The sequence below is a fragment of the Chrysemys picta genome, chromosome 3 (genome assembly GCF_011386835.1).
Source record: "Chrysemys picta bellii isolate R12L10 chromosome 3, ASM1138683v2, whole genome shotgun sequence".
Taxonomy (NCBI): domain Eukaryota; kingdom Metazoa; phylum Chordata; order Testudines; family Emydidae; genus Chrysemys; species Chrysemys picta.
Window position 1 is genome coordinate 140,950,703 of NC_088793.1, and position 27,591 is coordinate 140,978,293.

At 41.8% G+C, this 27,591-nt stretch overlaps 1 protein-coding gene across 11 annotated transcripts in view; it reads right to left on the reverse strand.

The window, feature by feature from the left end:
- Positions 1-27,591, reverse strand: part of SMYD3 (SET and MYND domain containing 3) — a 635,613-nt gene that overhangs the window by 116,917 nt on the left and 491,105 nt on the right. For 10 of the 11 annotated variants that reach the window (XM_065589166.1, XM_065589169.1, XM_065589168.1 and 7 more), the window contains 2 exons: positions 8,955-9,022; positions 6,490-6,592 (listed from right to left, as the gene is read on the reverse strand). In XM_065589166.1, coding sequence (XP_065445238.1) covers positions 6,490-6,592; positions 8,955-9,022 — 171 coding nt within the window. Of the gene's footprint in view, positions 1-6,489; positions 6,593-8,954; positions 9,023-12,055; positions 12,181-27,591 lie in introns of those variants that run through there. The other variant, XM_065589174.1, reaches the window with a different exon arrangement.

Below are 27,591 nucleotides of genomic sequence, written 5' to 3' on the forward strand. Positions count from 1 at the left end.
CTCTAAGTGCTTCAGAATTGATTCCTTGAGGACCTGCTCCATGATTTTTCCAGGGACTGAGGTGAGGCTGACTGGCCTGTAGTTCCCCGGATCCTCCTCCTTCCCTTTTTTAAAGATGGGCACTACATTAGCCTTTTTCCAGTCATCCGGGACCTCCCCCGATCGCCATGAGTTTTCAAAGATAATGGCCAATGGCTCTGTAATCACATCTGCCAACTCCTTTAGCACTCTCGGATGCAGTGCATCCGGCCCCATGGACTTGTGCACGTCCAGTTTTTCTAAATAGCCCCGAACCACTTCTTTCTCCACAGAGGGCTGGTCACCTCCTCCCCATACTGTGCTGCCCAGTGCAGCAGTCTGGGAGCTGACCTTGTTTGTGAAGACAGAGGCAAAAAACCTCCATTCAAGGCCAAAATATTGAGAGAAAAGGTCATAAGCTTTCAACACTGCTGAATCTAAGCATTAGAAGTGGTTGAGTCTCAAACCTGAATCACAAAGCACAGCCTAAATCTAACAGAGAGTGAACCAACCCCCACTTTGCCCATTTCCAGTCTCTAGACCCGTTCAATCCCTTTTTCCTTTCTGTTTGTGCTCCTGACAAGAGTACCAAGTATTATGCAGGAAACTTCATAATAGAAACTAAACTGAAGGCAATTTCTTCTAGGCCAATAAACTGCTATCAGATGATAACAGTCACTAACGACCTGCTCTGAATTTATGACCAAGAAGTGAAAGGCAACACATGATTAATAATCCCTATGATGTGGAATTTTAAAACCCCTTGATTTCTTGTGCAGTTAAAGGGTCCAGCTCCCATTGAAATCAATGGGCATGTTTCCATTGATTTCACTGAGAGCTGCATTAAGCTGCATTGTTGTTGCCAGATTGAATGGGAAAATGTAAATGTAATGTTCAAACATGACCATTCTCCCAGTGACTAAGTGTATACTAATCATTTAATCAGTTATACATAGAAACCCTTTATTAAAGTCTGTCTCTTACACTTGTTTTAATTTTGGATCTGTTCATTATGTACAAGTTAAATGAGCCTTGCATCTAATTATGAAATATTCACACTCATCAAATACTGCTTTAATAGTATTTTGCATGTAGGATGTACAGTATTAATTACACCATTAATTCAGTTGACCAAAGCTTTACTGCGTCCAACTCCACCCCAATGGTCCCTTTGAGGATCTGGGCCCCAGGTCCCATAATTTAATTTCATTTAAAAACTGAACTATAACAAATACCAGTTAATGGGTGTTAATACTATAAAAGACATGTTTTAAATAACAGATATTCTGTTTGAAAAGCTGTCAGCATATATATACTGTGGACCAGTTATAAGAATTTCAAAAATATAATTAGCATAGACAAGCAACCAGCCACCCAAATTGGTTGTGTACCAGAATTGGTCTTTAACAGTAGGTCAGACAAAATTACAATGGAAACCTTGCAGCTACTTTAAAGTGGTTACTTAAGACAGGGGAGCATTGGACACCGTCTTCAGAGCAGGTTTCGCTGCATGTTTGAAAAATGTTCCTGAATATATATGAATTTGAGAGTCCAGTTTATCCCTGAAGGAGCCACTTTAATCTCCAAGTAAATGATTTCTATTTTCTAATCTCTTTTCCCCACACCCCATCTTTAGCCAGTATTTTCTTTCTTTCAAAAATGAAATTAAAATGTAAGAAAGAAACTTTACATAATGCTTAGGGCTTGTCCTAAGGTAACAAAAGCCAGGAAAATCAATGCTAAGACTGACATTATTGGAGCAGGAAAAGGAGGAAAGTCTTATAATTGGGTATGAGTGACTAGAAGCAAATTTGAGATACTCCTGTATCCTAAATTAGAGAGAGAGACAGACTGAAATTTCCACAGCTGACTTCCATCGTTTCCTTCTTCCTCTTATTAGACTCAATTATGCTCTGAAATCTGGTACAAATTAGGGTCAAGAGAGCAGAAGGAGATCCCCTCTCTCCTGCTTCAGCAGAGGGAGATCTGAAGTTGCTCCCAGCCCTTGTTTGTTTTCTCTTCACCTCTGCTTCTTCCATTCTGCTCCCCTGCTGCTCTGCATACGCCAAATCCTGCTCTCAGAGGTGCTCATCTCCAGAATTTCAAACATCAGGATTTCAGTCAGTTTCACTGTGCTGCTAGTTACACTCCAGGTGAAGTTGTGTGCAGCAACAGCACAGCCCAATACAGGGAAAGGAGATGAGGAAAACAATAGGGGAGAAAGGCCATAAGGGGAGGGTAAAAGAGTTCTACTAGGACCAAGATTCACAATGAAATGAAATACAAACTCAAAGTTTCAGAACTGGAGGAGGTTCTTCCACGTGGCTCCATTTCCTCAAAAGGGACTTTTTCTCTAAACGTCTTCAATACATTGGATGGGTACATATGAGAGTAGAACTCGGGGCCTTCCACTTCATATTATACTGAGATGAGCACAATAGCAGTGTCTAATACCAGTGACTTAACCTCTCTGGATACGTCTACACAGCTGCAGAGAGTCAGTCTTGCAGCCTGGGTTGACTGACTCACACTAGCAGGGCTCGGGCTAGCATACTGAAAATAGCTGTGTACACATTGCTTTGACATTTGTGCTTGGACTGGCCCTTGGGCTCTGAAGCCCACTCCCATCCATAGGCTTCAGAGCCCAATCTCCAAACTGAGCTGGAACATCCATATTCCTATTTTTAGCATCCTAGCATGAGCCCCACTAGCACAAGTCTGTCAACCCAGGCTGTAAGACTCGCTCCCAGCAGGTGTGTTGACATACCTCATGTCTCCGTTTCCTCACTGGTAAAATGGGGATCATAAATCACTGGTGTCTGTAAATTGCTTTGAGATCCTCAGTTGGAAGGTACTATAGAAGTGCAACATTATTTTTATTTCTCACTGGTCTAATGAAAACAAAAAATTCTAGTCCTTCGTATTGCCCCTGCAAGGGTCCAGAATTCCCATCCAGTTTGTTCCTGTATGGATAACTACACAAGACTGCTCTTTTTATACCCTGGCTTTGGGTCACTTCTGTGATTCTTTTTTCCCCCAATAAGTGTAATTGATTACTCAGACTTATTTGTTATTACCTAAAGTGCCACATTCTGCCTGTAAATGGCTTTCTAAATGGCTTTCTTAAAATTCTTTGAAGTTTCTTGTTGCTACATGACTTGAAACAATGCCTTATATATGAACCCAAATCCATTTTGGAAGCACAGTTTTTATACCAATACAGGGCCAGATTCTGCCCTGACTTGCACGTTGTACTGCCCCATTGGATCAGATTCGGATCTCAGTTATACCAGAGAGAACGTCGAAAGAGGCAGAGATATAATAGGAAAACCAACTGACATGAGGGTATAAAATAATGCAGAGCCCCCTACCTTTCCTTACATGCTCTTAATAGATTATTTTTCTTTTCCTCTCTCAGGTATAAATTTGGTATACTCATTCCAAATATCACGTTATCATTTATACCCATTTTTTCACTAACATACATGAATGCATAATAAACTGGCATGTAACTCAGTCCACTATTTTGGGTTAAATGAGGGGGCACCTGTTTTACCACAAACCCTCATTGTTAGTTGCTTTTCCTCTATCCCACATCTGCCCTCTTCAGGCCAGATTTTTAAAAGAACTCAGCTCCCAGTTAGGCATCAAAACAAGCACAGAACATAAGAACGCCATACTGGGTCAGACCGATGGCCCATCTAGCCCGGTATCCTGTCTTTGAATAGTGGCCAATGTCAGATGCTTCAAAGGGAATAAACAAAGCAGGACATTTATCAAATGATCCATCCCCTGTTGTCCAGTCCCAGCAGCTGGCAGGAAGAGGCTTTGGGACAGCCAGAATATGGGGTTGCATATCTGACCATCTTGGCTAATAGCCATTGATGGACCTATCCTGCATAAATTTATCCAATTCTTTTTTGAACCCAGTTATAGTTTTGGCCTTCACAACATCCCCGGCAAAAAGTTCGACAGGTTGACTGTGTGTTGTGTGAAGAAATGCTTCCTTTTGTTTCAAACCTCATGACAATTAATTTCATTGGGTGACCTGTAGTTCTAGTGTTATGTGATGGGTTAAATAACATTCCTTATTCACTTTCTCCACACCATTCATGATTTTATAGACCTCTATCGTATCCCCCATTAATTGTCTCTTTTCTATGCTGAACAGTCCCAATCATTTTATTCTCTCCTCATATGGGAACTGTTCCATACCCCAATCATTTTTGTTACGTTAGAAATGGAAAAGGTACAGAGAAAAGTATCTTTTTTGAGATGGGGTGATCAGAACTGCAGGCAGTATTCAAGCTTTGGGTGTACCATGGATTTATATGTTGGCATTATGATATTTGTGATTATATTTTCCAATGTGCATTATTTTTCAATTATCAACATTGAATTTCATCTGCCATTTTGTTGCCCAGTCACCCAGTTTTGTGAGATCTCTTTGTAACTTTTTGCAGTCTGCTTTGAACTTAACTATCTTAAGCAATTTTATATCATCTGAAACTTTGCCACTTAACTGTTTTCGCGTTTTTCCAGATCATTTATGAATATGTTTAACAGTACTGGTCTCAATACATATCCCTGGGGACCACCACTATTTACTTCTCTTCATTCTGAAAAAACCTGTTTCCTATTTTTTAACCAGTTCCTGATCCATGAGTGGACTTTCCCTCTTATTCCATGACTGCTTAGTTTGCTTCAGAGCCTTTAGTGAGGGACCTTGTCAAAGGTTTTCTGAAAGTCCAAGTACACTATATCCGCTGAATCAGCCTCTAATTGCCAGGATCGCCTCTGGATCAAGCAACTGAAAATAGCTCAACATATTGAGAGCTGATCTATCTTGAAAATCTGGCCTTTATTTCAATGCCTAAATGGGAGCCAAGAGTTTTTGAATATCTTCTCCCACATGTGTAAGCTGCATTCATTTTTAAGCTGCTGCGGCTGCCAAAGTCTGAGCAGCTTACATCCAGCTACTAATAAACACCATAGTTATCTCACCACTGATTTTGGGCCAGAGGCTTCCATGAGTGACGCATTCACTTCCAAATTTAGACTTGGTCTATCATAGCTTCTCAGATCAAAATAGTAGAGTTAGTGCACGGGTCTTACAAATCAGGAAAACAGAATTCTATTCATGTTCTTGTAGTAGGCCCATTGTTGTGCTATATGGAGTGACCTTTAGGCCTTTGTAAAAGCTGATTTTGTGCAAAGAAACATTTGGTGAAATTCAATTGGGAAAAAAATCCAAGCATGGAGAAAAATGAAGTAGCTTTAGAGTTTAGGATCTGTTCTTGCATACTGTGGAGACCTTGTTAAAATTTATTCCACTCTTTTTTGTAATAAATAACTCACGTCAGTAAATTGGTAAGAGGTAAGAAGGGCCTGTAGTAGAAAAAGAACGGAAGTGTATACATTTCTGGCCTGAATAAGAATTTTAGGCTGACTGAGGTTTGCAGTTGATAACTGCAGAAAAACACATTGAATCCTGAAAGATTGTTCCTGGCAAAAAAATGTGTGTACTGCAAAGATGTTTTCCTTGATTTTCCTAAATTATCTTATTATTATGGCTATGAAGGATTTTCACCCTTTACTTATCTCCATTGCATTGTTGTTTAGAGGGAGACGATTTTGAAAAAACAAAAATATTAAGACGATAGAATATCAAATATTGCAAAGCTGTAATTGTGGAATCTATATGCCCTTCAGATCCCCCTAAAGACTGAGACACAAAAGTGCATTGGATTGATGCTAGGCCCTGGTTCTACAAAGACTTAGATTGGTGAGTATTGTGATCTCAGAGGGGCTATTCGTGTACATAAAGTTACGCACATGCATCAGTCTTTGCAAGATAATGGCCTTATTCAGCAAATTTCAACACCAAGTCAGTGTGATATTTGTTTACTGGAAATATTTCAGCCATCACAACTGATTTTACAAGTAGTACAAATGGCAACTAAAAAAAAGTTGAGAATTCCTCAGATCAAAACACATAAATCACTTTGAAAGGGATTTCTCCAAGTCATTTTTAATGAAACTGACAAGCAAACAAACTCTGTCTTGCTACTTTCACTGCCAACGAAAGGTTTACTGCTACAGTGTGGTGGCAGCCTGACAAACTCTTATTGTTGTGATGACTTAGTGAGCATTGCAATTGTCCCAGAAATATCATGCGTTTCCATCAGGGTAAAGGCGTTCAAATACAAACAAAATTAAGTGCCTAAAGGAGGAATGGAGGAACAAGAATTTATCAAGGCTGCCTGTGATTTATGAGACGTAATGATTATGGGGCCCAGACAGTGTGAAGAGATGATTCTATTTATCATCTTCTCCCTGATAGCTATGTGATAGAAACTAGCATCAATATATCATCAAAATATTAAACTGGTGGCCCTGCAGTCTGGCATTTATTTAGGGAGATGTCACTGCTGCAGGTGTCAGTGATGGAAGGGAGGACAAGTTAATTACCTCTTCACCAATCTGGATCTCCCGGACTGACCGAAGTAGAAGCTGGCGTCCCTCAAAAACAATCACACAGTTTGGGTCACAGCTGTGGTTCACGAGAGACATGCTGGCAGGGGGTGGGAGGAGAAACAGAGAACATTAGAGAGAAGGATCCTCCACTGCCAGTACCTCCTGAATTATTTAACAGGAGCTGACTGAGTTACATCTAATGCACCAGGCAATCAGTTTATCAAACAAGGAAAATCCCTGGTAATCAAGTGTGGTCGGTTAGGTGAAGAAAATGAAGGTTTAGAAGATTTATATTAATTAAGAATAGGAGCCCCGACTTGATCATTCTCCTTGATCTGCACATGTGATCATTCCGCCTTCTCACTGTTCTGCATGGAAAGGGCGGAGGGGTGGGCTCTATGTTTAAGGGGAAAGGGGTGGGCCAGGGCAGAGTATATAGGCTGGAGACAAGGGAATGTGTTTCATTTCCATTGCTCTCCCACCATATAGAATTCAGGGTAGAAACGGAATACATCCTGGAACTGTATTATATTTCTGTAGGTGGTACTGAAGGCATCAGGGATCCAACACCTCCCTTCGGATATTCTGGCCTCCAGAGGATCCATAGGATTTGTGGGGTGGCACTGCAGCCTGTTCCATGGTATGTGGGAGAGGGGAGTAGTACACACATGCACAAACACATATGCCCTCCCATAGAACAATTTGGGAGGAAACTCTGAAGAGAGCCTCACTGAAATCTTCTTTCCTTAGCCCCCTCTATTGGAGGAGATGGTTTACAGTAATTTGTCTCTCTCTCTGTTTTGCATTCCCATGTGACGATGTCTTAGCACTGAATGTGACTCTACCAGTCAGCCCGCAATTGCATAACACCCAGGGCAGAAGCTTGCCCTGTCATGGTGATGGTCTACTGAACCCTTCATTAAAGAATTCCAGTATCATCAGGGTGGAATCGGATTTTCGCTCACAGCCCTTGTCCCCGTACTAACAAGTAAATTCAACCCAGCACCTTTGTGTAAACCCACATTAACAAAATGTGGCTCTCTGTCCCTTTCCAGTAGTTAGACTGTGTACAGAGGTTTATGCTATTGCCTTTGAGGTAATGGGTCTGGTCTGTTAGCTCAAGCAATAGATGCTCATGATTTTAAATCCAGAAAGGCTATAGTTCAATTCCCATGGAAAATTCAATTAGGATGGTTCTTATTCTGAGTATCTCTTGGATAACTTGCTTTTTGATTGCTAATAGGGGGTATCTACCACTTAGCCACCAACCACCTCTCTGCCAATGTCCATCTTTGACTACTAGGCCTTCAGGCAGACATTACCAAGGGACCACGGAGGACTGGATACTGAGAGAAGGTATGTGACCAGGGGAAATGGGATGGGATGTGATCTCTCCAGGAAAAAAGCTGACGCACTGAGTGCCAGATCCTGCATGGTCACACCTCTTTTCCCATGTTCTGGAGGACGTTGAGAATGAGAGGGAGCCCGTAAAATACATTCAGCAGATCTCCAATCCAGTTAACAGAGAAGGAGACACCAGGAGGGAAGAGCAGCTGTGTGATGTGAAACCCTCCAAAGCTGTACATGAAAGGGAGCAAGGATAGACTGGCCACCCTGCAGGGCTCCTTTCTTTCTTTATCATACTCAGTGGATTCAGTGTTGATGGGAGTGACCTTTCTGTCACCCAAAATGGAAGCTGTTCTGGTAGACCAGGTGGAAGGCTTTGCCAAGGGTTGCACTCAACCATTTCTGGCCCCAGTCCTGCACTGAACCATACAGAAGCCCCTACGAATCTTGAGGAGGTCAAAGAAACCTATCTAGGTAAGGGAGCTCTCATCTGACCATCAGCCCATGTGCACTAAGGAGATAGCTGGCAACAGGAGGACAGAACACCAACGTCTAAGATTTGTACCTTATCCATTTCTAATGCATCTTTTCTGAGATGAAGCGATCAGAAGTGCATGCAGTATCAAGGTGTGGGCGTACCAAAGTGTCATTATAATATTTTCTTGATTACTCTTAATTTTCATATCTAAAATCCTATATTCCCTTTCAATGTGACAACAAGAAAGGTGGTGGGCTGCAAAAACCCTATTCTTTCAAGGAAATATTTACCCAAGCTTCTTGCTACTTTCTTAAGAAGCCCAAGTCTCATGTTTTAGCGGCAAAATTTATCCTTACCCCTGCCAGGAAGAGATTAGGGTCTCCATGAGAACAAGAATTCAGGTATAAAGAGCTGTCCTGTCTAAATTATGTTAAAACTCTGCAATTAGGAGTTTAAAAATATTTTTAAACCCAATCATGTTTTTCATGTTCTTGTAATTTATTTGCATTTCCTAATTTCTTATTTAGCTATGGTATCGGCTACTTCAGTGACCCCTCTAGCTAGCTAGCTAGAAATAAATAAATAAAGCCACACACAGAGTTTTTGCCTGTGAATGAAACAGTGTCCACAGTACCTGGGATACAGGCCAACACCAACATCCTGCATTTCTCCATTACTGATGGTGAAACAGTTACAGGTCACCTGTAAAAACAAGGGGGGAAATCCAGGATTACCAGTGTTATTTAGAAATGTCATACCCAAGTGAAAGAAACTTTCAAAATAAAATGCAAGGGCATTTTGGTAATCAGATTGCAGATATTCAAGCCCAACACTGATACTCTTTCATTTTAGAGCAATCACATCTGGGACACACACTCCTGTAAAACTACAGTCATTTAAGAGCAGAAATATTAGTATCCTGCAAAAAAGTGAGGTTAAACACATGCAGAGGCCCTATTTTCCTGTCTAGGGGGGAGGAAAATACATGAAGCCTGAAAAGCATGGCATATAGACAATATAGTGGGGAACAGTGGCTGTTGTGGCTATACAGAGTAGCTGTTTCAGACCAGACTTGCGTCAAGCTGCCACAGTACAGTTTATGAAAAACAGTGGAGCCCCAAGAATGAACCACAGCTTTGAGGTGAATAGCTACACTGACTGGGGAAATACGGCTTATGCCTGTGTAAACACAAAGTGAGTACCTGATGGGTGATCTCTTGCATGACATTTATTTTCATGAGTGGGGAAAGGAGGGATAACTCAAATGGGGAAGGTACAAGACATCTTATTTTAATTATTCTCACAGAAAAAGAGAAATATCTTCTTCCATTTTATCTCGCATACCCAACTATATAGTGTGTTTTTCTCCCATACAGTTTTCAGGGTTGAAATGGATTTATAACCGAGATGAGAAAAGTAATAATTGCTTGCAACTAGAGAAGGCCCCAAACTAAAACCCTGGATCTGAACTTTGGTGGTGTTCAAAATCCAAACCTGGATCCAAATTTTGCAAATGACCACTGTTATAATGTATCGAGCCAAAAACTAGAATGCAAAGGGAGGTCAGAGTATCGCCACCCTTAGTTCTGCGCTGCCTTCAGAGCTGGGCAGCCATAGAGCGGCAGCTGTTGGCCAGGCGCCTAGCTCTGAAGGCAGCGCCCCGCCACTAGCAGTGCAGAAGTAAGGGATACCATAATACCACCATACCCTGCCACCTTTACTTCTGTGCTGCTGCTCTGCCTCCAGAGCTGGGATCCCAGCCAGCAGCCGCCGCTTTCCAGCAGCAGCGCAGAAGCAAGCAGGGCTTTGGAGCGGAGCCTGGAGCAGGAGCACAGACCAGTAGGTTTTTGCCCGGAGCTGGACCGGAGCCAGAGCAGAGCAATTCAAAAATTTGATTGCTCCAAATCCCTGGAAGTAAGGGTAGCAGTACCGCAACCCCCCCCCCCATGACCTTGCAACCCCCCACCCCAACTCCTTTTGGGGTCAGGACTCCTACCATTACAACACCATGAAATTTTAGATTTAAATAGCTGAAATCATGACATTTATGATTTTTAAAATCCTATGACCATGAAATTGACTAAAATGGACTGTGAATTTGGTCCCTTTTCTTTGCAAACATTTCTGTTTAAAGGAACATGACTAGTTATAACAGTCTATAAGGGTATGTCTACACACTAAAGAAAAACCCGCAACTAGCCCCTGCCAACAGACTTGGGCTTGCAGGGCTCAGGCTGCGGGACTATTTCATTGCTGTGTAGACTTCTGGGCTCGGACTGAAGCCCAGGCTTTAGGACCATGAGGGGGTGGGAGGGTCCCAGAACTTGGGCTGCAGCCCGAGCCCAGATGTCTACACAGCAACGAAACACCTCCGCAGCCCAAGCCCAAGTTAGGTTTTTCTTTTTCTTTTCTTCCCAACACATACCCTAAGATAAACAAGAAAAATGTCTGAATTTTTTTTTTCTTTAAGTTTGATTTTTCCATTGGCATCGTTAATTCTCTGAAGAGTGGGGAAAGAGTTAGTGCAGAGATCTGGCAGGTGTGAGTTTTGATAAATCACTGAGTTTCTTCATACAATATAATCACCCTGAAATTCATGCCTAATTTAAAGAAATATATTTTTCAGTGTAATATTATATTTTACCTATGGAACTCACAAATTAATAATTGCCACTGTGTTAACCATAAAGAGAAAAATAAAATTATCCTTCAGAATCTTCTAATAAAATCTGATTTAAATGAAGATATATGCAGTAAGGTATGCCTTTTAATGGTTAGATAATAATGATTAGTCTGTTATTTATGTAACCCTTACAAACATTCCTAATCACTTACAAAAAACATACATCTTAATTATTTCTCTCCTACAGATATTAGATATATAATACCAGACAACACTTCTGAATTAAGCTTAGGCCTTGTTAAGTAGCAATATTATATATATTTTTGTAATATATATCTTACAAAAATATTGTCTTGACTTTGGTATATAGATTGCCAAGTTTCTTCTCTGTACGGATTATGCAATAAAAAAGGTCATTCATAGTAGATCTAAATTCATCCCCTCTCTCCAGAAAATCTGCTATGGTATCTCGCTCATCATCATCGAGTATTTACATTAACTCTGTTGACTCCTGAACAGTGCAGATTTTTTGGAGACCTTTCACTGTTTCCCAATAAGTCTAGTTATTTTTATAGTGTTGTGTGAAAAATTTTTACACACAAAGGGAAAATAACAAAATTTTACTTTCCCCTCTTTCCCCACAAGTTGTGGATTTTCATTACAAAATGTGTTTTACCGAGGTGAAAAGAAGATATGCTTCTAGACTCAAACACTGAACTTTGGGAAGTTTAAGTCCCGATAAGAAACTTGGTAACTCCAAGACTATTGAAATATACTTTTTTCAGGGCAGTTAGTTGCAAGAAGCAAGTTTAGCTATAATGTTCACTGACAGGAAATATAACGCGTCAGAAGAAAGGAACACCCAGAGGATGACCAAGGCAAATTCTGAGTTCTAGGAGAGCTCTACCCTTTTGACACCCATAAGCTCAACAGTAGGATCCAATTGCCTTTGAGTCCCTGCCCACCTCAGTTCCATGATGAGATGTCTCTACTCCTGAGATAACTAAACAATTTAAGGCTTAATCAGAACCTAGAACTGCACCTAGCAGCAAAGTGACAGTCTCTGAAGAGCCCCGAGCACAGGTATAATATGCTCTTGTTATCTACCCTACCTTAAAAGCATAAGGGACATATTCTCTTCTGGCTGAAGCTTCTGGGTGCTTGTGGTGAAGTGTACAATTCCCACACTGGCCAACACAGGATTAATGAGCAGGTGGCCCTGCCCTGCCACACCAGTGAGAGAGATCTGATTTGGAGGGAGGAGCTTAAAAGGGAAAAGCACACCACAGTTGGCAGCAGAGCTAAAAGTGCTGTAAGAAATGAAAGGATATAGACAGAAATTTCCTTGAGTGAACAGGAATTCAAAAGCCTAGTACAGAACAATTTCAAAAAGGAATGACAAAAAATCTGGATCAACAAAAAAAAGAGGAAGATTTTTTTTTAATTGTGTCTTAGAGTTGAGGATAATGACATACATCAGGCTCAGGAAAGAAAAAATAGAAAAGTATTTTTGTTTAGAGTACCTGCAGGCTATTGTGGCTTAAACAAAAATAAACAAACACAAATATGGACTATGTGAGCACTGTAAGGCTGAAGAAACAATTGATCACCTTTATGGGTATGTAAGGCCTTTGATAAAGAAAAATAAAAGATTTCTGAGAAATGTAAAAGGCATAAGGTAGCAAAAGTTACATTACATCATTTAGTAAAAATACTGGGGAAATGGGGTTGTTACAATGCCCGAAAAACATAGGGCAGAACAAGAAAATATAAACCATTAGGTATTTAGGAATTATAGTTGGTGGAGGATGTAAATCAGTGGTGGGCAACCTACGGACTGTGGGCTGCACGCGGCCCATCAGGGTAATCTGCTGGCAGGCTGCCAGACAGTTTGTTTACATTTGCACGGCTGCCTGTGCCATTTCCTGCAGCTCCCATTGGCTGAGAATGGCGAACCACAGCCACTGGGAGCTGCGGGCGACCACGCAAATGTAAACAAACTGTCTAGCAACCCCCCAGCAGCTTACCCTGACGGGCCGCAGGTTGCCCACCACTGATGTAGACCATCTAATCAAGTCTGCTTCTCCATGAAATAGAAAAAAAGAAAAGTTGGTGGCAGATGGGAGAGAGGGCTGGTTCAAGGCAAGCGCTCCCCACCTAACTGTTACTTGATGGCCCCTCCCTCAAGAAAGATACATCTTTTGAGGAGACTATTTCTCCATATCAGTCTGTGAGCCTAGTTGTGGCTGCAACTCAACAAAAGCCTCTCTGAAGGCAGAGGGATGAACCACATCCTGGGACAATTCATTTGTGTTTCTTTTGTATTTGTTGAGAACCCTGGAAAGGGCAAGGCTAGCTGTTCAAGGCTGAGGCTCTTACGACTGGTTGGTGTGTTGGAACATCCAGTGTTACAGGGTGGCTTGCCTCTTAAGGGCTGGAAGGCTGGGGCTAGTCAGCCCTGGTTACAGAATGAGGCAAACCTGGGTTGAATCAGGTAATTCCCTGTAAAGGGCAGCAGATGCCTCCAGTGAAGGGGGATGTTCAGGGAGATAAAATATTCCTAGGCATGACCAGGCTCCAGCAGAGATTCCTGGGACTGAGACTCCAGGCAGGGAGGCACTGGGAGTGGTCGGCTACAACAGGAAAGGTTCCAGGCAAGAAGGCCTGGGAGTAGGGTGATCAGAGACTGCTAGAGTGAGTAGGCTCCAGCAGAGTGTCCCAGGAGATGGGACTGAGACTATAGGCAGGAAAGGCCTGGGAGTGACAAGAGGGTAAAAAATGGATTTTGATTTGGGACACTGAGTTTTACTTTTGAGTTTGTTTTATCTGAATAAACCCAGACCCCAAGAAGGGATGTTGTGAACGGACAAAAGGGGTGTGTGGAGTTTAAGTCCTTTGAGGGAGAAAGTGTTAGCAGGGCACCCCAGAGACACTCCTAGCCACGAGTGGGTGCACGGGAGGCAGCTGACCCAGCTACACCCAGACATCACCGAGCAGAGGCTCAAGTGAGTGCAGAGGCCCAGCACAGAGTCCATTGGGTGCCCTGAGGAAGGAACCCAGTGACAGTGGCCTTCAAGAGTTGCCCAATGTAGGGCAAGTTACAATTCTATCCTTTCCATCTCAGGTATTTATATGGTCCCCATTACCATACAATATGAGTGCCTCACCACCTTTGATGTATTTACCCTCACAAAACCCTGGTCAGGTAGTGAAATACTATCCAAATACTAATTATCCCTATTTTACAGATGAGGAACTGAGGTCAGAAAGTAAATTACTTGTCCAAGCTTACATAGGAAGTCTGTGGTAGAGCAGAGAATTGAACTCAGGTGTCCTGAGTCCTAGGCTAACACCTAAACCATTCGACCATCCTTCCTCTCTCTTTAAAAGGAGGAGCGGAAAGCATAGACAACTGTGGAGAGATGCCTGTATGAAGTAGGCTAGAGGTACAATTGTGACAATAAAAAGTTAACCTTTGCCAAGACATACTACAGTTATTTCCAGGCCCAGATAGGGGGAAAAAACCCTGTGGTAATCTCACCTGTGTGGTAACTGTTGGCAAATTCTCATTTAAGGATGATCAAGCATGTATTTTGATCTACCGTCTGCTGCTATGACTAGGTATCAAACAGGCACCCCAAATGACCCTCTTATGGTTGGTTGGTTGTTTTTGTCTTTTAGCCTGGTTACGAAGATTTTAAAAAAGTCTATGGAAAAACCTCTACATTAAAAACATTTAAAATTAAACAAAACTTTAAGAGGATCCACAAATCAAAGGTAAATATCAGCACCTATCATTTAGAATTCTGCCTAAATATTCACTACAAGAGAAGATGGCAAAGACAAGGGCTAGACAAGTTTATCATGCTTGTCTCTCTCAAGGAATGAAACCAAGAATGAATTTCGTTACACAGCATTTGAAGAAAACTCCAGCTCACAAAAAATCCTCAGGATTTCCAGACTTTTGTAAAGCCTAGACAATAGCTCTACTTGGTAAATCCACATGCTGCTGCAGAAGCAGCACAGTTGAGCAGCCTGTTGAGAGAGGAAGCGAGGTAACAGTTACTGATCAACACCTACTGTGGATAAAAACAACAAAGCAAACCCTCACTAATTACTACAGGAGACATTGTTTCTTGCGGCTTTCTTGATCATGCTGTTGAGAGTGTGTGCGCACACACTAACGACTGTATTGGTTTTCAGCCTTTGTGGGGGTTTTTAGTTAGCCATAGTAATCCAAGGACAACACACATTACTCCATATGCAGTCCCTTTGAGTGAACATCAGGAGCTCTCCCACTTCCAATTTAGACAGTGTTAGCCAGAACCCCTTGGTGGCTTACAAATCTTACATTTGGAGAATGGGTATAAGCAAAGTATGCATCAAATATAGGAGGAACTCCAAACTGCAGACAAAGTGAGAAAGCTTTTTCATCACACCATGAGAGAGAGTGAAGTCAACTTAATTAGGGAGAAATTCAAAAGACATTTCTTCAGAGCGAAGAAAGCTTTCTCCCCTTAATTTCTCAATCTACCAGTTGACCATATTGATTTCCACATAATGGTTATATGGCCTACACGTAAGCAGAGCTCAGACAACTTGAAAACTAAAATACATACAAGATAGGTATGTGATATATTAGATCGTAAGATCTGCAGAGCAGAGACCGTCTCTTACTATGTGTTTGTACCAGGCCTGGCACTAGACGTCCTGATCACGAGAGGGTGTCATTTGCAATACAAACATCTAATAATTAGAACAGTAACTGTACTGTAATCTTTTAAGTTTTCCTCTCTAAAGCCATAGGAGACAAAGGGTTGACTTCTTCATATATCAATTTCTTACCTCAAAAAGAATCTTCTACTAACAGTTTCAAAGATGCATGTGGCAGAATGCTCTATAAGAATTTTTGTTCCTGGAATATTAGAAATCTACTGAAGAGCCAGGAAGATTATACATGACTTGACAACATATGGGAAAGTCTCTGATGGATTAGGAGGCCTCATTCCAGTGATAAAATGAGCCAGATTCTGCTCTTGATTATTCTTTTGTAAATCTGGAGATACTCCACTGAAGAATAGAGATTGTGCCCCAATTCTGATCTCACTTTTGCCAGTTTATACTCCAGATTTGCAATGGTGTTAGGGAAAGCAGACCACCCAAACCCTGATAGCAGAAATTAGCCCACGGCATTTTGGATCTCAGCTGTAATGAGATGTTCGAGAGTAGAAGAAAAAAATAAATAAATTAGAATTAGTTTGTTCTGGAGATCAGTTTAGAAACACTAGCAGAATTAAGTTCTGGTTGTGTTTCTACCTGCCCTTTATAGGACCATAATGATATAGTCCTGATGACATGCACAAGCTGCTCCTTCTTGAAGGTTCATTAAAGGGTACATTGGAACGGTAAGGTCAGTTGAGTTTAAGTTCTGACTTTAAATGACTGCAGCAATAAACTGGAGTGTCACAGTGAGATAAATTTTAACCCACCATCCGGCATGAAGTAATAAATAATGTTTTGCTCTTTGATGCACAAAAACAAAAAGGTACAAATGAAAGGCAGCAAAATCTGGCTAATTCACACAGATAATAGTTCACACAGAACACGGTAGGCTATTCTCAATTGGTAGCAGGGATTTAACAGTAGATGCTGTAGTCAGGTCTCATATTACTAAGTTTGTTTGTTTAACAAACTAAACCACAGTACATTTGCTAATATTATAATAAATAAAAACTATAAATGTCAAAATACATATCTATTTTGTAATGCAGGATATTTGCTTTTTTACGGTCTCTGTTTATTTGACAAAGGAAGATGAAACATCAAATTAAAAATTAACTTCAATAGGTCTATCCACATGCTTAAAGTTAAGCATATGCTTAACTGCACCTCTCAATCAGAGCCTCTGAATCTCATCCTGCTTTCACTGCACACAGCCTTCATTGGCTTCACTGGGAGTTTTGAATGTACAAAAAATGCAGGATTGAGCCCTTTGTCATAGACTAAATGTGAAAGGACCAAAATAGCACGAGAAAAGCTGTTCTTGCAGTATTTTGAGCTGTGCTGAAATCAGGACCTGCTAGAATATTTTCAAGAAAGTCTGGTCTCGTGAGATTTCCAGACCAAAGAAGTTGGGATAAAGCAGCTAAACTTTGTAGATGCTAAAATGAACCTCTAGTTCACCCATCATTAGCCTTGGAATGGTTATATTTAAACTACTAGATTGTTATAATTTGTTAGGGTTTGTCTACACAAACATTTCGCTTGCAGCAAGATGGGGTGTAAATCTAAACTGCAGTAGCCTCCCGCACACTAAGTGTCTGTATGGACCCAACTGCTGTGCCCTAAAAATTCTGTAGTACACTTTAATCTACTCCCATTTCCAAGTGGGGTACGTCAAAGCACACTACAGAACTTTTAGTGTGTCAGCAGGGTCCACATGGACACTTAGTGCATGGCAGACTAGTGCAGGGTAAATTTACACACCAGCTTTCCACGAACTATGTTTTGGTGTATACAAGCCTTTAAATGAATAAGAAAAATTTGTATTGCTGTATTCGTGATGCAGTGTTACATATGTGATTTATTGAAGTAAATCTAATGTGGCTGCATAAAAGAGCTATAAATTAGGGGTGTGCATTCTGCAGAGGTATATTTTGCACCCAGGTCTCTGCCAGCATCTGTATTAAGGGCTCCTTTGTGACATGTGGCCTATGACACATGGCCTCAGGCTTGCTCCGAGGCGAAATTTAGCCTTAGTGTAAATAGGTGCAACTCCACTGACATCAAAGGAGTTATGCTCCTTTTACATCTGGGCTGAACTTTCCCAGGACTGGATTTTCGATCATCACATTTCAACTTAAAAACATGACACCAAATCAGTCTCTGGTGCAACGTCATTGACGTCATGACTGAATGAAGAGATGATCTTGAATTTAGTGGAGTTACACCAAAGATTACAGACGCTCCCCGACTTCTGGAACGGAACGCTTGCGTAAGCTGAATTTTGCTTAAGTCGGGGATGTATATCTGACAATTACACACACACACACAAAATGCTTACGGAACTTTTTCCGTAAGTGCGGGTTTGCGTAAATCGGGTTTGTGTAACCCGGGGAGCGTCTGTAATATGGCTCACTATTTTTACCACTCCATTTCATTTCTCTAAAGACTTCTCTATCAGTCAGTCAATATTGTACCACTTTTTTTTTCCAATTGCAATTGACTGAGTTAAATAGCTTCAGCTGAAACAAACTCTAGCACACATAAGAACATCAGTTCCTAACCAGCAGGAGGAGATAAAGTGTCCTTGGTCACTGCAGAAACCAGATCTCCCTTATGAAATTCCTAAACCAATAGATCAGATAAAATTGGCTGGACATTGGCAGATGATTGAATTCACGTTTGCTCCATTTCACTTCTCAGTTAAGTGGTGCAAATTTGATTGGAATGGACTGGAATTACCGCCTCTTAATCTCACACACATTTCCCCATATTTTCAAATAAAAGACCTAGGTCACTTACCTGCAACTGGAAGTTCTTCAAGATGCGTGGTTGCTATCTGTATTCCACACATGGATATGCATACGAATCATGTGCCCGAGTCTGGAATTTTTTTGCAAGCAGCATTTGTTGACCCGCACATACACTATAGCTCTCCCCGTGCACGGAACCAAGGGCATAAAAGGTGGAGTGGGCCCACACCTCTCCAGTTTCCCATTCTTACCACAGTTCAAACAATTCTCAGCAGAGGGAATGGAGGGTGGGTAGTGGAATACAGTTAGGGACCACACATCACAAAGAACCTCCAGTACAGTGTGACAAAGTTCCTCCCCTATCTCAGTGGGTCCTGCGCTTATTGGCGGATTTTCTTGCCTCAGAGATTCACCATGTGGGTTGGGGAACAGCCCAGAAACCTTCCCCTCTGGAAGAACCCACAGCCCAGGTCAATTGGGAGGTTTGGGGGGAACCCAGACCTGCCCTCTACTCCGGGTTCCAGCTCAGGGCACTGTGGACTGCAGCTGTCTATAGTGCCTCCTGTAACAGCCGCATGACAGCCACAACTCCCTGGGCTACTTCCCCATGGCCTCCTCCAAACACCTTCCTTAGTCTCACCACAGGACCTTCCTCCTGGTGTCTGATAATGCTTGTGCTCCTCAGTCCTCCAGCAACACGCCCTCTCACTCTCAGCTCCTTACACCTCTTGCTCCCAGCTCCTCCCACTCGCACCACAAACTGAAGTGAGCTCCTTTTTAAAGCCCAGGTGCCCTGATTAGCCTGCCTTAATTGATTCTAGCAGCTTCTTCTTAATTGACTCCAGGTGTCCTAATTAGCCTGCCTGCCTTAACTGGTTCTAGCAGGTTCCTGATTAGTCTAGTGCAGCCCCTGCTCTGGTCACTCAGGGAACAGAAAACTACTCATCCAGTGACTAGTATATTTGCCCTCTACCAGACTCCTGTACCCCAGTGGTCTGGGTCTGTCACATAAGGTAAGTAACTTCCATTTCTTCTTCAAGTGAGGGTTCTTATATGTATTTTACAAGCCGTAGGCAGAGAGAGGTTGGGTGCAAGAATGCAGAAGTGATTGCTGACTGCGGTACTGCTGTCCCCATAGCTGTGGACAACTGGCCCACAGCATAATGTCTCATGGAAGCATGCAAAAAGCTACAAGTAACTGCCCTACATATCTCTAGGAGGAAATATATTGCTCAGAGACACAGACAAAGTAGCTTGCTCTCCAGTGAATAAACCTTCACAGCCTTCGGTGGGGGAATATGATGAGTTAGTTAGTAACAAAGGGCAACACAATCCAAGATCTATTTTGAAAGTCTCTGCATTGATGTAACTTGAACCCTTAATTCTCCTGCTATGGAAACAAATAGTTGAGATGTCTTTCTAACATCCTTTATGTAGCCCTGACATGAGTAAATAAACATGGGGGTGGTCTCATTTCTTGGAAGACAGGATTAGGGAGGTAACTAGATCAGGAGGCTGAAAATGGAATGTTTGTGCTAAAATAAGTAAATGGGTCAGTACACAGACAGTCAGAATATCTGAGTTAGCTAAGATAAGAGGGGGAACCATACACTAAGAACAAGGTAACAATGCACAAGAGAAATCGGGAGCATAAAGATGAGGTAAAGAGTAAAGCCGAACAAAGACAGCACATGGACAGAGCATGCTGTACAGGGATTGGTTCCTGCAAAGTAACCAAGCCAATTTTAAACCTTGTGATGCAATGTACAGTGAATGCAATGTAATGTGCAAATATATATAAAGGAAGGAGGTTTCTGTGTAATTCTGAATGTGTGCTATGCCATGTGAACCTAATCATCTCAAGTGTAGTTTGACTGTATGCCAATAAAGAAACTTCAGTGAAGAGTTTGGAGTCAAGCTGAGTTCTTGGGAACCGAGGGGATAAGGTCTCAGAATCCACCTTAACATATTCCTGAGCAGATAAGGTGTCAGTCTACTTCAGCTTACTGGTACCAGGACTCAGATCCACTCCTCTGGAGCAGGTAACATATACCCCCTTTAGCATGAGGAATTTCTTGTGAAAAAAACAAAAAGATTTCCACCAAAAAACAACAAATGGGGATTTTTTCCCCCATAAAGTTTTCCACAAGAAAGAGTTTGGTTTTCCAACCAGCTCTAGTCTCAAGTTACTACAAGTTAGTTGTCCCCTAGCACATGGATGGCCAGAGAGTTTTAGAATTCAGCATGACATCAACCTCCTTCTTAATAAAGTGACAGAATGAATAGAGAGACTATAGGTGCCAGCATGTGATGTTCCATCTAGACTTGAGTATACTAGGACCCATGAAGGCCACAGGCTGCATTAAAGGTGAGGCTAGCTGTAATTTTCTCCTTTCTATATAAATTAGGAGTGATGTGGCCCCTGGGCTACTGGCAAATTACAAATGCGGATCTCATATACAAAGTTCAGGTGCTCCAGCCCTAAAATTATACTGAAATCATAGTTGTTTTTCATAAAGTAACACTGGTGCATAATCATTTCCCCTACATCCCTTTCCCCCAACCCATCTCCACATATAATTTGGCTATTGCTACTTTAAAAAAAATAATAATAATCATTGTTCATTTTATTGGTTCTTTAAAGCAAAAAATAAACAAATGATGTCTAACCTATTTGTACATTGCTTCCTTTTTTGCACATTCCTTCATTACTTCCCCCGCAATGCAAGTTACCTACCATTCAAAGACTATATCCTCTAATACAGAGGTTCTCAAACCTGGGGTCAGGACCGCTCAGTGGGTCGCGAGGTTATTACATGGGGGGGGGGGGGGGTCGCGAGCTGTCAGCCTCCACCCCAAACCCCGCTTTTCCTCCAGCATTTATAATGGTGTTCAATATATGAAAATGTGTTTTTAATGTTTAAGGGGGAGGCTTGCGATGTGAAAGGGGTCACCAGTACAAAAGTTTGAGAACCACTGCTCTAATATATTGTGAATTAGTTCCTAACCTCAGTGGGTCTGATTCATCCCTGATTTAACCCTATCAACATCAGTGGAGTTAAGCAGGGAATGAAATTGGTCCAATTTTTTTCCCTAAGAACCCCCTATTGGAACCCTTTACAAAATAATAAATTGGTCATATATATCTGGAAAAAAATGGTGTGCAAGTCTGCTAATTGGCACATCAAATACCAACCAGAAGCAGGTCATTTTAATTATGCACAAAACAATATATTTAAATTGTACAAGCTGCTCATAAAACAATGATGAGGAATTTCATAAATAAAGCTGCTCTCATCTTAAACTGTTACACACTGATTACCATATGCCTGCAAAATTCCTTTGAGCCCACTCCAATTCCTTTTTTCAGAGGGCTTAGAATAAGGTCAGCAAATATGAAGATTGACACTGTACCATATATTCCCAGGCGTTTTGTTACAGAATTCTATAACCAGTGCAATATATTTGCTTCTAAAGCCAGACAGTAGTCATCAAATTCATGAGAGCAGGTGGTAATTAGAAGTTTAATAGGAGGAGGTAAGGATGTGAAAGAAAAGAGCCTGGTATGTATGTAATCACAAAATACTCAAATATGCAAGTGATTGATTTAAATAGGGATCTTTCAAAAATTGTATTAGCCCACAAACTTGGTTTTAAGAAATCCAGATCACAGTTCTAGAACCCAGTTTCATTCACTCTGATTAAAAAAAGGAAAATTGATGGATGTGTAGCTCTGCCTTCTAGTATTGCTGGATATACTTGGCCATATCAGGAACTGGCAAGAACACTAATGCAAGAAACATTTATGAAGTTCCTTTTCCTTATGAGGGTAGAGTACAGCCGTGTGTGCAAGGTAAGTAGCAAACACGAGGTAAACAATACATTAAAACCAATAGTATTGCTGCGGCCTGCTTTTCAGAGGCATTTAACCCACAACGCTCAGCAAAATTAACTGGAGCTGTGCACACTCAACAGCTCTGAAAATCAACACCCAAATATTTCCAGCCAGCAACTTTGGTATTTTTTCCACAACTCAGTACTTCTTGGGCTATCTCAAACTTTGGGCTGGTCAAGCAACAGTTTAAACAAAAGTCATTGCTGGAATTCCACAATACTGGACATGTTTAGTCTCAAAGCAATACATATCCAGTTAGTTGGTGTGAGGTACAGCTACAGCTTTCCTTCCTGCTGGCGCCGCCAGTATTTTTATCCTTTCATAATCCAGTCCTGGCATTCTTGGACAATCTGATTTGATGATTAGATAGAGAGAGAATCAATGGTGCCTGTCAGTGCCAAAACCATCACCCCCTTTCACCGAACAAAAATCCAAACGAACGTCTTCCCACTTTGCTATATTGGAACCAGTTGTGTATTTGATACACAAGCTCTCACTGAGGGCAGTGCAGAGCCTCCCCACCCCAGTTATAAATCTGGGAGGGATTCTGCCTCAGGGGCTTTAGGATGGTGCAGCATGCTCCTTCAGGATTGCCTGGTTAACTCAACTAGCTGGTGCGAAGGGGTGCCAGGGCCCTTACACACCGTTTGGGGTAGTCTGTGCCCCCCAGAAGCACTAGGAGAAAGTAGCCCCTGTGCTCCCCTGATGGTATTCATTGTGAATGGCCCTTTTGTGGAATTAAAGGGGACGAAGGCTCCTTCCACCCTTCCTTTCTTCCTTCCATGAACTCATGGAAGAACAAAGTACAATCAGCCCCTGGTGACTTACTGTTAAATGTGCCTCCTTCCCTGATGCAGGATGGATTCAAACATCCAATTACACCGTCCCTTATTTGTTTTCATATTTGTATAAAAACTAGGGATGTAAATATTGTTTAAAAAGTTAACCATTTAAAATGATTACAATTATATTGTTTAACCGGTTAGCCAATTAAAGGGAGAGGGATTGGGGCTGCTCCAGCCAGCGCGGGGCTGGGGCTGCTCCGGCCGGCCAGCCTAGGGCTGGGGTCAGCCGGTTGGCACTGCTCCGTCCAGCCCGCGGATGGGGGTTAACAGTTAAGGTGGGTTAACAGTAAGACTAATGCTTACTATTTAACCATTTAATATTTTATACCCCTAATAGAAATGTTATTTTTAATTCTCCATTGCATCGGTATTTTGGTTTAATGTTTCAGATCACTAATATGCTAATAATAATATCACTAATATCAGTTCATAATACAATATTATGAAGACTGGACTGTCTGAGCCATATTCTGTGTCATCAGTTAAGGAAAACCACTAGAAAGATAACTATGAGTCATATTTCCCCCTAGAAATAGGGTTCACAGAGTGAAGAAAATGTATTGACTTACTACACAACCAGCCTCACAAGCTAAGGCCTTCTACTTGGTATGACACCAAATCATGGGACAACAATACAAATACAAAATAGCTTCAAGCCGGAGAGCCTCTACAAGCACAAATAGGGTTGTGGAATGTGGAAAGACTCTGGAAAATCCAAACTACTTTGTGCGATACACTGTTAAACAAACAAACCCTATTACAGAATATACACTAAGTTATTACTTCACTGGGCAACGGTTATCCACTATTGGCAGAAATCTGCCTTTAGGGATATGATTATATAATCAATCTAAAAATGGTAGGCCAGATCCTCAGATAGTATAAATTGGTGTAGCGCCATTCCATTGACTTTAGCTAAGAAGAGACCCTGACCACCTGACATGCAGGGCACACAAACACACAGACATGCACACATCCAGGCCTCATCAGCTGGTATAAATTGATGTTGTAACATTAAAGTCAATGGAATAGTGCTACCACAATTTACACTACCTGAGGATCTGGCCCACCATTTTTAGATCGCCCTGTATATGGAGGAGTACAGTTCTTCCCCAAAAAGTTTTCTGATTTTGCCTCTCTTCGATGGGTGTTTTTTGTTATGTGGCTGATTGTTCCAAAAACAACTCCCAGAGAGGTGCTATAATTTAAATTGCACTGCCCATTTTTGCAGTAACATTTTCTGGCTCTTTGCTTTAGACACACTGTGAAGGGGTATACTCACCCCGCACTGGACAGGAAGAGGTTAACTCATTCTTGGTGGCTGAGGAAGCCACGCCCCCACGGCCCTACTGGGCATGCTCCAAGTGCAGTGGCTGTATAAAGGCAGGAAGCCCAGTTCAGCTGAGGCTGACCGCCGGAGGAAAAGGACAAAGCACACAGGCTCTCGCCAGGGAGCAGCCACCAACCCACCCTGTGGAAGCCCAAAGCGCAGAGGCCCCAGCTGACGCCCAGGGGGAACTAGCCAATATTAGGGACTCCTCATTGACTCTGGCCACCAAGCCTACCTACCCTCCGGACACTAGGCCTGGGTACCCAGCGAACCAGGGAACCACTATTTACTCCAGCCACTAGGCCTCAAGACCCTGTGAATCAGAGACCCTCTATAGACTCAGGCCGCTAGGCCTTGACCCCGGGAACCAGAGATTTGCCACTGACTCTGACCAGTAGGCCTTATTGCCCTGTGACGCAGGGCAATCTTATCAGTATAAGTTCAGTGGGCGACCTACCCTGAAGAAACAGGCGCTCGAGGGATGGGGTGTACTCACCCCACACTGGACAGGGACCCCCATCCCGAAACACACACATTTATTGAAAAGGGAAATGCATGGATCTTCATTAAAACGTTACTACACCTTAGCTAGATTGCCACCTCCTGATGAAAAGTTGGTGTGAGGGGGTCAGATAGAAGCAAGGTGTTTCTCCTTATGGAGTTAGTGTTCTGAACGTTTTATTTTATCGAGTGTCTACCTAATCATTCCATTTGGGGGTGGGAGGCAGAGGGCCACCTGCCAGTGTAAGGAGGTGGAGCAAGGGGTTAGGAAACCAAACATTCAAGGAATCCACTAGAGGCCCAGGCTGTCCCCAGGATGGTGCTCAGCTGACAGGGTTTCCTCCACTGGTTGTTGCTCCTGGAATCCCTCCCTAAAAAGGGGTGTATTTTATAGTGCTGAGAGATCCTCTGGAAAAAACAGCCTGACATTTCTGAGAGGGTTCATTACTGGTGTCCAGGGGGTGTCTGCACCTAGCACATCCACTTCCCCACACACAGAGCAGGAGTCCATGTGCAGTAGAGAGAGTTCTCACTTTCCACGTGGACAGGAAGGGGAATCAACACAGAAAAGAAGGCCCTCTGTGTGTGTAGCCAAGTGGGATAATCCAGCCTTCTGTACTTGCCATTTAACAGAGACTGGTCTCCAATGTGGCTCAAATCTTGAAAACCCAAATTAGTCAAAACTCTCACTTAAATCACTGGAAAAATTCACTGAGTAAGGACTTTAGGATTTGGCCATCTAGTTGTTCAGCTGAGAAGGCAAAAGAAGAGGAGTTGAGCAGAATGAAGTGGGTATACCTTTAGCTTTGCCCATATCCAGTCACAGTCATGTTTGCCACCAATGGAAGCAGTGAAAAGGACCCTGTCTATAGAATTTTGAGAGGAGAGGAAAGGGAAAAAGATGGGCCAATCAGATATAGTACAGGAATTTATTGGAGATAATCAAGAAGTAAAAGTGGAGATGTGCAATAACTTTGAGTTAAATATAATATATTTTTATAGTCAAAAGAAATAACAGAATTCTTACTCATCTGCCTAACCTTTTAGATTAACATCAGCTCAAAGTAAAAAATGGATATTGCAAATAATAAATAATAATAATAATAAAGAACTTCCACCACCCACATAACTACATTATTAGATCTTTCCCCCTCTAGGAAAGAAAGCATACTTCATGTGTGACGGGCTTCTACCAGATGTCTTGGAAACATTACCAAAAGAAGGCAGAGTTAGACAAACACTCTGTTAAGCTCACAGTTCAAATGTTTGTGGGTAGCCGACCAAAGTTCAGAGACCTGTACATAATCACTGCCTACAGGAAACAGTCTAGTTAAAGAAAGAATTTCTCTCCCCATTTCCCCCTCCCTTACCCTTGCAGAAAGAAATGTCCTCAAATGTAACATTTTGGAGTTGAACAGAACTACTCCTGCTTTATAAGAAAAATTAACCCTCAATACCTCACATCCATGAATACAGACTGCCAACTTTCAGAAATCTGAGTTTAGCAACTGGTAAATGAGATTTTTTTTTTAAATATGATCAATTTTCTTGTTAGCCCTTCATGTTAAGGCTCCATAAGTACTTAGTACCCTAGTCCATTAAGACATCTAGGGCTTGATTTTCCTCTTCCTTACACAGGTATAAATTAGCAGTAACTTCAATGAAGTCACATGAATTACAATGGTATAACACTGGTGTTAAGTGAGAAGAGAGTAAGCTGATCATCAACAAAAGTACGAATGATATTTTTTCAAAATGCTGAAAGTGGAATGCTTCAGCTCTCTGTACTTACACCGTGTCCGTTTCAGACACAACAAAACCTTGCCTTTAAGCAGCCCCACATTCGGGGTGTTTGAAGTCTGGACCTGAATACTGCATCTCAAGCTCATGTCTAAGTGCTAACAGTTAAAAAAAAAAAAAAAAAAAAAAAAAAAACACCCAACCACAACGTAAGTGGTCTGAATGTCATTGGCTACAATTTAATAACCTGACCATCAACTTGGAATTTGGGCCAAGATTTTAAAAAGTGACAAGTGATTCTTGTTTCAATTTTTTGGTGCCCAGCTTGAGAGACCTTAAAAGGGTCAGATTTGCAGAGGTGACTACTCAGCGCTTTTTGAAAGTCAGACCTTTTTAAGATGCTTGAAGTTGGACACCCACAAACTAAGGCATTCAAAATCCCTAGTCCAATATTGCTAATTTATGGTTTTATCACGAGTCTCATTTTTAAGAAAAACGAGGAGTCCTTGTGGCACCTTAGAGACTAACAAATTTATTTGGGCATAAGCTTTCGTGGGCTAGAACCCACTTCATCAGATGCATGTAGTGAAAAATACAGGAGCAGGTATAAATACATGAAAGGAAAGGGGTTGTTTTACCAAGTGTGAGGTCAGTCTAACGATATAAATCAATTAACAGCAGGGAGGAAAAATAACTTTTTAAGTGGTAAGAGAGTGGCCCATTAAAGACAGTTGACAAGAAGGTGTGAGTAACAGTAGAGAGAAATTAGTATTGGGGAAATTAAGTTTAGGTTTTGTAATGATCCAACCATTCCCAGTCTTTATTCGGGCCTAATCTGATGGCATCCAGTTTGCAAATTAAT